Raw genomic sequence first — 10363 nt, 5'->3', positions numbered from 1 at the left:
ATATATATATATAAATCACTTTATTATGTTTTATGTACAAAAGTAATTTGATTTATCTTTTCTGTGATAGAAATGAATACTTTTATTCAGAAACGATGGATTAAATTGAACAAATATGACTAGTAAAGACATTTTATAATGTAAAAAGTATTATAGTTTGAATAAATGCTGTTCTTTTGATACTCTTTAATCCTGAAAACAATGTTTCACTATTTTCACTAAAATATTACGACGCACAACTGTTTTCAGCATTGATAATAGTAATAAATGTTTCTTGAGAGCAAGTCAGCATATTAGAATGATTTCTGAAGGATCATGTGACACTGAAGACTGGAGTAATGATGCTGAAAATTCAGGAATAAATTACATTTTGAAATATATATTCAAATACAAAATAGTTACTTTAAATTGTAATAATATTTCACAATATCAATGTTTTTACTGTATATTTAATCAAATAAATGGGATGTCCCCACTTTTCACAAAAACAAACCTGTGTGTGTGTGTGTGTGTGTGTTACACTGTTTGTTTGTCTTGGTGTTGTGGGAATAGGGTCCTTCAATCTCAATTATTTTTAAGTTGCCTACTTTTTTTCTACAAATGAATCCTAAAGATTTTGTTGGAAGTTTCTTGAAAGTAATGTGGCATGACTTTTGAAATGCATTTGACGCATTTCTGGGTAATATTGTATATTCAGTGTGAAATAGTGCATCAGATTTTGAATGAAAGGCGACAAGTAGGTGAAGAAATTATAGGTTAACCCACACAGGTTTAGTAACGTCAGAAAAAAGTTGTAGATAAACATATTAGAATGATTTCTGAAGGATCATGTGACACTGAAGACTGGAGTAATGATGCTGAAAATTCAGGAATAAATTACATTTTGAAATATATATTCAAATACAAAATAGTTACTTTAAATTGTAATAATATTTCACAATATCACAGTTTTTGCTGTATTTTTAATCAAATAAATGCAGCCTTGGTGAGCACATAAGAGACTTCTTTCAAAAGCATTACCATTCAAAGGTTTGGGGTCAGTAAGACTTAATGTACAATAGATAGTCATGTAAATGGTGGCCAAATAATTGATCTAAAATATACAGAATACATTCGTATGCACATGTGTATGTCTACATGTGATCTTAATCTCTGTCTGTTTGTGTGTTTCTCTCAGATGAGCAGGCTGAGCAGCGCTCTTGTCTTATTTGCGGAGACCGTGCCACAGGACTGCACTATGGCATTATTTCCTGCGAGGGCTGCAAGGGCTTCTTCAAGCGCAGCATCTGCAACAAGCGCATCTACCGCTGCAGCCGCGACAAGAACTGCGAGATGTCGCGCAAACAGCGCAACCGCTGCCAGTACTGCAGGCTGCTCAAGTGCCTGCAGATGGGAATGAACCGCAAAGGTGAGTCAATACAGTCATATCTGTCACCTTGCATAAACATACAACTAATTCCAGCTTGAAGTGCTTTTGCATGTTTTCAAGCTGGATTACCAGATGGTGGGAAACAAAGTTGACCTGGTCGGCTTGAGGTGGTTACCCAAAATACAGCTTAAACTAGTATGACCTGTCTTTTTTTCTTGCACAATAGAGATCAGCATGACTGGCTGATCAGCATTTACTAGCCAAACCAGCTCTGACCAGTCTGAACCTGCATGGAAATTCAAGCTTGTCTAATTTGTTCTTTGCAGGGACATTAATAAGTCATTATGGAGCTTATAGGTAGTTTGGAAACAACTACAATTGGTGGAAAATACATTAAAACAATCACCACTGCCCTCTAGTGAACATACCAATAATACACAAGGGCCGAGCTCACAATGTGCTTGTAATTTAGATACAGTACATCTCTGAAGAAAAAAAAGCACACACTATAGATAACGACAGTCACAGATCATTTAATCTTTTACTGTTTTGGACTTTTAACAGAAATAATATACTATATAATATGTGAACCGAATGTGTTTTTGGACAAGTGCCTGTTAATTGCAATTAAAAGAAAATGTAGTGTTTTAAATCTATATTAAATGCAACTAGCAAAACCATTTTTGACCTACTTAAGTAGAACTTAAGTATATGTTTATCTGTAATTTCGTATTAACTTGGTTATAATAAATGTCTTTGAAATATGGTTAAAGTACTGCCGGATATGCTTCATTTATGGTCAACTAAAATATACTTAACTGCCATTTCTATTGAAACTGGTATGTCATGTATTTAATTATATTTGTACATACATATTTCTAATGATGAAGTTCATTCAAATATATTAATTGTAAATGTAAAAGTATTTACATGTGCTTTACTATATTAGTCAACACGTCAAAATTAGTGTACATCTTTAAAGCATGACAAATTATTACAACTAAATCATTTAAAATGTACTTTAGGTAAAACGTTTAATTTAGCGTTATTATAAAGTGCACTTTTCAAAGTATGTTAAGAAGTATAGTCGTGAAAGTGTCTCTCTCTAAGTACACTTAAGTGGCCTTTTGTTTAACTAATATTATATTATCCACAAATACAGTAAAAAAAAAAAATAGACTAAGATTTGAAGCACACTATAAGTACACAATCAATACAATTAAGCACACTTTTGGTTTGTTTTAAATACAATTATAACACATTTAAGCGGTTTAATCTCATTAGATAAGCCACATTTAACAATTGAACATTAATTAACTAAATTATACTTAGTAATAAGCTATATTTATTATGCATTAAATATTACATCTTTTAAATCTGTTGTTGCCAGTTTATAAAAGCAAAAGCCAATCTGAAACGGCACTTTCCAGTGATTTTACCACAGTTAAGGTTCACTAAGCAACAAGCCTTATTTGTGGACAAATCTAAAGATTTTTAGACTCAAAACATTGATGCTAGAAAACTCACATAATAGGTTACTCATCAATACATAGCAAAGAATGAATGCCCTGGCCAAAGAACGTTGTCAAAGTATGAATTATCGAGCAACATTTCCAATCCACCTTCAGCTGTACTTCAGCTTAGATTCTTTTTTAACGTCTGCATTTCTTCCTCAACGTTTTATATCATTGAAAGCATGCCGTAATTGTTTTTTTTTTGTTTGTTTTTTCTTCAGCGGTTAACATCTAAATCGGCATATACAAAGTAGCCTAATTTATCTGTCATTTCCATCTGAATGCTGAAAAGAGGCGAAGCATTTCAGAATGTCTCATCTCGAAGGTCAAATTATTTTTGAATGGACATTCAGCTCATTATTTGGTTTTGTGTTTTTCAGCAATCAGAGAAGATGGCATGCCGGGAGGCAGGAATAAAAGCATCGGTCCTGTACAGGTACCCATAACCCCTCATTCGCTTTCATCACACCAATACTTTTCTTACAAAACAAAATCGACTTCTCCTGTCTAATGCAATGCGATGCCATGCCCTGATCTCTGTTCTTTACCGCTCATCTATACTTATATTTCTCTTCATTAGGACTTTTTAAAAGTCACAAATTAATTGCTCCGTCCCTCCTCCGCCATTTATCTCGAGCTTCTCATCGGTCTTTTATATCTCTCGTGTCCACCGCAGCCGGCGCTGTTTGCGTTCATGCCCTATCCAGTCGTGAATGGAGGAAATAGGGCTGATTAGTTTTGGCGCAAATGAAGACGAGCGGAATAGAGTTTTGGGATAAATAGCCCAACGTGCCGATAAATGGCCTTGTGACCTCAGTGTAATTTAAAGATGTTAGTTTCATTAGAGGAGTCGCTGTTGTCAAGGCCAGAGCACCGGTGAATGGATTGCCTTGTCATTCTTCGCATTCATTGTCAGCTGACCTCATAAAATCATTGTGTTTAGCTGCTTTTCTGCATTTGCGTGAATAGCAGCATTAGGCGAATGTATTTAATTCTCAAATGAGCAAATATGTTGTTTTGTGACCCTCGACATGCCTAATAATCAAAAACATGGCCTTTGATATGAAGGTTTGTGTTTTTATAGATGTTAAATGTAACTTTGCCTCATCATGCTGAGACTATTAGACTTAAGGTCCTATTAAGCACATTCGGTGAGCAATACTGAAGCATTAACCCTGGTGAGCCATATTTATTGCGTTGTGTTTGACAGGACAAAGCGGGTATAAATATTTAGCTTTGTTGGTCCATATAGCGCTCTTGTTTGCACCTGATCCCAGCACTAGAGACTGCCATCTTATTGACTCGGCCTAATTGCCTCTGGAACACACAATAGCTGGTTGCTTCAGCTTACACAGAGTAAAGCACTGTTAAAGATGGCTTGAACCCATCAACTGTATTGAAAAAGGACTTTTTAGTGCACGGCCTTGACTTAAATCCTGGTTTGTCTCTTTCTGTCATATTTATATGAAGAGCGAAAATAAGGCTCATGGAATCACGCTTTGTACGCAGTTCGTACAAAATGTCTTTCTGCGGCTGCACCTGTCTTATGGTCTATATTGACTACAGGATGGAATCGACAAACTCTTTCACATTCTTAAAGGGATAGTTCACCCAAAAAAATGAGAATTCTGTCATCATTTACTCGCTTTCCACTTGCTCCAAACCTGTACGAGTTTCTTTCTTCTGCTGAGCACAAAGGAAAATATTTTGAAGCTGATTGTCTGATATTTTGAAGTTGACGGTAGCCTTAGTATTTTTGTCCATAGTAAGCAATTAAATGTCTACCGGCAACGGTTTGGTTACCAGCATTCTTTAACATATCTTCTTTTGTGTTCAGCAGAAGAAAGAAACTCATACAGGTTTGGAATAACTTGAGGGTGTCAATGATGACAGGAGAACTATCCCTTTAAGGTGCGATTACATTGAGAATTTCTGCAGGCAAAAACGTCCATTGTCTATTTTTAATAGTATAGTGATGTATGAAGCACAACTGAAGTCACTTTCAAACCAAGCAGCTCTCTGTTGGTCAACGTGGCAAAGTTGAAAAAATACTTCTCAAAAATCCCCATCGTGTTCCTATTGAATCTACGCAATATTCCAGTAAATGAGACCGCGCGTCTTACTAAATATTTTGCACACTTTTAGAATTTTGATAAAAAATGAGCAAATCCATGGTACCACCCTAAAACGGCTGCGAAATTTACACAAGGAAATCTGTCTCCCTCCCACAAAACTATGGATTCATATTTCAATAATCTCATCGGCAAAACTGAACAAAGCTAAATCTGATTGCATCTTTACTCTTTATGAATGGCTCATTCAGTACTATATGTTTTGCACAGTTTTGATCAGAAATCTCTCTGCATAGATTTCCGATGAGGAGATCGAGCGGATTATGTCTGGACAGGAGTTTAAGGATGATGCCAACATTCCGGAACACACTTGGGGAAACAACGGCGACAGTGACCACAGTTCCCCTGGCAACGGCGTCTCCGATGGGAATCAGCCATCTCCTGTATCCACACTTTCATCCAAGTGAGTATTCCCTTCTCCGCTGCAAAAACAGCAGTTTGTGGGAATAATTCTCAAAATGCAAAAGTACAAATTTACAGATTAGATTACATTTAGATTTTTAGATTACTTTTAGATTACATGTTAGATTACAAATTTAGATTACAGGCTTTAGCTACAATGAACACGAATCAAAAGACTGGATTCCTTTGTATTTGCCTCAAATGCATTAAATAAAAAAAAGTGTAAAAAAGTATTGTAAACTATATTTCTTTTCTTCCTCCTCTTCCTTTCCATTTCTTTCCCACACAGTCGCTCAGTGGAGCTGAATGGCTACACCGCTGCTTTGAGGGAACAGTACATTGGCAATGCAATGGCCCAGCACTACCAGTTCCTGCCTCACCTGTTTGGATACGCCGCCCAGCCGCGGAGTCTGTACCCCCAGAGTCATACCCTCATCAGCCAGCTGGTGGCAGCAGAGGAACTGGCCCCACTGGGCACACCCATGCTCATTGAGGACGGGTAAACAACACTGTCAATCATTTTACAAGTATTTACATTCTCAAATCCTTACGTAGTGATCTTTTCTCTTTTGTGCAGGTATCGGGTCACTCAGGTGGAGCTGTTTGCGCTATTGTGTCGGCTGGCGGATGAACTTCTCTTCAGACAGATCTCCTGGATCAAGAAGCTTCCTTTCTTCTGCGAGCTGTCCATCGAGGACTACACGCGGCTCCTGAGCGCCACCTGGCAGGAGCTCATCCTGCTGGCCTGCCTGACGGTCTACAGCGCCCAGGTGCTGGGTGACCTCGCCAACGTCACCGACAAATACACCCCATCAGACGACGAGCTGCAGAGGTGAGGAATGTACAGCTTATGTCACACACCTTTTATTAGCTCGTCTATGATTTTCAAACATGTAGCTGATCAGTTTGGATCATTAATAAGAACCAATACAGTGATTCATCAGAAATCGCTAATAAGAATCTGGGCCTGAGAAATATCCCCTTCCTGCTCTTCTGTGCATGTAGGGCTTGTTGTGATCCCTAATAGTGCTAAATCACGGTGGTTAGACTGTTCTCCATGCTTCAGGTACTCTCAGGCATCTCTGTACGGAGGTGGAGACCACTGTGTGTGTATGTGGGAGAAAGGCAGAATAAAGCAGACGTGTTATGTCTGTCTGTCTCTCCCTGTATTCTCTCTCTCTCCTCAAAAGAATTGTGGCTTTTATGTTTGTAATAAACCTTTTGAGATGAACTGTTGCATTTGTCAGATTTTTTCAGTTTTTTTTTTTTTTTACAGATGATGAACTGTTGGATTTGTCAGATTTTTTCAGTTTTTTTTTTTTTTTTTTACAGATTAGCTTAATCAGTACAACAATCTGAGTGAAAGGAAAGGATTTGCAAATATACATTATATAATGTTGTGTAAAATAAGTGTTTAATTTGCTTTTTTTATTTAATTGTTGTATTATTTATAGATTTTTTTTGTGTGTTTTTAAAAAAGAAGTCTCTAATGCTCACTAAGGCTGCATTTATTTGATCAAAAACAGTAAAATAGTATTATGAATTTTTTTTCAGTTTTTTAACAGATTAGCTTGATCAGTATAACAATCTGAGTGAAAGGATGAATTAAAATGTATATAATATATATTTGCAATTATTGTGTAAAATTAGTGTTTAATTTAGATTCTTTTTATTTAATTGTATTATTTAGTTTTTTTTTGTGTGTGTTTTTGAAAGAAGTCTCTGATGCTCACTAAGGCTGCATTTATTTGATCAAAAAACAGTAAAATAGTATTATTATGAAATATTATTATAATTTTAAATACCTTTTTTCTATTTGAATATATTTCAAAATGTAATTTATTCCTGTGATCAAAGCTGAATTTTCAGCATCATTACTCCAGTCTTCAGTGTCACATGATCTTTCAGAAATCATTCTAATATACTGATTTGCTGCTCAAGAAACATTTGTTACCATTATCAATGTTGAAACCAGTTGTGCAGCTTAATATTTTAGTTGAAACTGATATACATTTTTTTTTTTTTACTTAGAAATCTTTTGTAACATTATAGATGTGTTTAGATTTGCATTTTGGTCTAATTCCAGGCCCTCGTGCACATTTCTAGAGCCATGATTAATATACCTGTAGCCTGACGAGTGAAATACTAGTGCTGGCATGGAGGAGGGGAGTGTTTGTAGTGTGTGTAAATTAGTCCGCAATCACCTGACCTCTGAACCATCTCTTCTTGATCTCCTGGGTAGATTTACTGTTGCATGCTGGGCGGAAATGCCGGTCTGAGGTAGTGAAACATTCCCATTTACTGTGCAGGTTCACACTGAAGATCATGACCTACCTTTAGGGAGGGAGTTAAAAGAGTCTGGAGTAATTAGAGGAGAGCAGCAGATAAACGTAGAGACCGATCAGTTTAGAATAGAGTCACAAAGGCTGAGAAAAGCACTTAGACTGAATGGTGCTGGTACGTCGAGGCATGAGTTCACTCTTTAGTGATGGCTTTATGAAGTAATTTAGCACCAAGATACGCTGTGCTTTATTGCTTTAATTCTTATTTTATTTCTATTATTACACAATTCATGTGGTCTCCCACTCAAACATATTCTTATTATCTGATTAGTAACAAATGAATCTCATAAACTCTGGTTTAATGGCTAAGAGGATGTACACAAATATAACCACAAAGGAAATGGAATCAGATGATAGACCAACATTTGTCACAGGTTTACTAAACTCACGTTTTCATATTTCCTTAAATTAAAATATTACAATAACATTCATATTTTTTTTTAAACAGGTGTCAGAACATTTCAGACATTTCTATATATAATTATATGATTGAGTTCCATATGTGTAGTTTCAGTGAGGATGGGATGGAGGTGATGGAGAAGCTGATCTATCTGTTCCGTAAGTTCCATCAGCTGAAGGTCTGCAATGAGGAATATGCCTGCATGAAGGCCATCAACTTCCTTAATCAAGGTAAAACAGCAAGTATTTCCATTATAATACAATATTACATTATATACTGTGTGCTGATGCTCTTCTGACTCTTATGATAATCACTGCTCACTGCATAAGCACTTAAACAGATCTTCAGAATCAACAATAATAGAGCCATAATATCATAATGACTTGAAATAGGAAAGCAAATGTTTTAGTTTCATATTTCTGCATAAATGTCCAGCATCATAAAATTTCTTTATGTGTCTCTAGATATCCGCGATCTGACCAATGTGACCCAGCTGGAGCAGTTGAACAAACGTTATTGGTACGTTTGTCAGGATTACACTGAGTACAAGTACCCTCACCAGCCCAAACGCTTTCCCGAGATCATGATGTGTCTGCCAGAAATCCGCTGCATTGCAGGTAAGTCCAAAAACAACACATTTAATGTATTTAATAAAAACAAATTGCATCCATTTAGCGGTCAGATTTCACCGTTCTCCCCTCGTTTTTCAGGGAAGTTGGTCAACATCCCTTTGGAGCAGCTCCCCCTGCTGTTTAAGGCAGTATTGCACTCCTGTAAGTCAAGTCTGAACAACTACAGGACAAGCTCCTCCCCCTGTGTGACAAAGGGTACCGCCCCTGCCAACTAGCCCCGCCCCCTTGAAAACACCCTCCCCATCTATTGCACGGGGGCGGGGTGTTATCTGGGGGTGGGGCTCCCGGTATCCTCCTCCTCCTCTCATGAATGTGACAAGAAACTATTTTATGCATTTTGTTTAGATTAGTGTTGTTTTTTCTCTCTATTTATTACCAGACAGAGCTGAATGTATGCTGATCCACACTGTGCACATGCTCCTTTTCAAACGAAAATGCACAAAAAGCGCAGTGAATTTCACACGCTTCAGTCCAACTGCGATATGTGACGTGTAACCACTGATAGATCTACTACTTGGTTTTATTTTATACCGCTGTTCACTTTCTGCCGATAGGGACAGATAAAGGAATTGTTTAATTGAAAGACTACCTCAGGAAGAAAACGTTTCACGTGCTCCCTCTCTGTTTTGCGATGCTCCGGGCCGTTAACGTCGACACTGTGCCTCGTGTTTGAGAACATCTTGTCATTTCTTACGCATTTGCGGTGCGCTGCAGTTCTCAAACACACGCTTGGTAGTCACGTAACTTTATCTTTCCATACAAGGCTGTGATGGAGAGCGTGATTGTTTACACAAAAGAGAGGTGTACGGGAATGTTTCACAATCATAGGCTGGGGACGAAACGACAACAGAATATGTGTGTTAATATTGTTGATTTCTTTCTTTTTTTTTACCAAAGTGTTATGCATATTTGGAGGGAAGTAAGCCCTTGTTGAAAATACGAGAGACTTCTGGGGAGAACAGCGGTGTCCATCATTAAGCTGCACACTCCACATGGTTCGCACTCAGGGGCCGTTTACACGACAATGTTTTTAGCCAAAAACGGGAAGCTTTTTATGTGTTTTGCCTGTTTGTTTACACGACAATGGCGTTTTGCGTTTTTGGGCGCATATTTTTGAAAACGGGTTTCAAAGTGCAAGTTTTTGAAAACGTCACCGTTATCGTTTCCGTGTAAACAACCAAAACGGGAATCTTTGAAAACGGTGACGTCATGCGCGTGCGTAGTACGTGTTAGGTATGTAGACATGCGCAGTACGTGTCGATTTTAAAGGCAAGCGCAAACAAACATACACAACAATGGCGGAGTACATGGTACTGTTGTTGCTGCTCAAGAGTTGCTAACGCTTCTTCAGCGAAGTGTGGATTTACTTCACCAATATTACAACCAACAGCGGAGACGCATCATATACAACATATAATCGTCACTTCCCTACAAGCACTGTTTACTTACAAGGTGACAGCGCCAACTACTGGCCTGGCATAAGTAATAAAGCGTTTTTGGCCGTTTTCACGGATATGTGTAAACGCGAATCGTTTTGAAAACGTCATGAATACGTGAAACTTTTTAAAAACG

At 37.5% G+C, this 10363-nt stretch overlaps 1 protein-coding gene across 1 annotated transcript in view; it reads left to right on the top strand.

Moving 5' to 3' along the window:
• The window catches only part of LOC107753334 (nuclear receptor subfamily 6 group A member 1-A-like), a 19873-nt gene extending 10752 nt beyond the window's left edge, over positions 1-9121 (top strand). Inside the window, exons 2-9 of the mRNA XM_016569467.1 lie at positions 1178-1408; positions 3264-3319; positions 5252-5418; positions 5707-5916; positions 5995-6249; positions 8268-8389; positions 8624-8776; positions 8870-9121. Of these exons, the coding sequence (XP_016424953.1) occupies positions 1178-1408; positions 3264-3319; positions 5252-5418; positions 5707-5916; positions 5995-6249; positions 8268-8389; positions 8624-8776; positions 8870-9006 (1331 nt within the window). The 3' untranslated portion in view covers positions 9007-9121. The remainder of the gene's footprint in view (positions 1-1177; positions 1409-3263; positions 3320-5251; positions 5419-5706; positions 5917-5994; positions 6250-8267; positions 8390-8623; positions 8777-8869) is intronic.
• Positions 9122-10363: the final 1242 nt, after the last annotated feature.

Source organism: Sinocyclocheilus rhinocerous, unplaced genomic scaffold (genome assembly GCF_001515625.1).
Source record: "Sinocyclocheilus rhinocerous isolate Xijiao unplaced genomic scaffold, SAMN03320098_v1.1 scaffold4186, whole genome shotgun sequence".
NCBI classification, from domain to species: domain Eukaryota; kingdom Metazoa; phylum Chordata; class Actinopteri; order Cypriniformes; family Cyprinidae; genus Sinocyclocheilus; species Sinocyclocheilus rhinocerous.
This window is presented reverse-complemented; position numbering and strand designations above follow the sequence as displayed.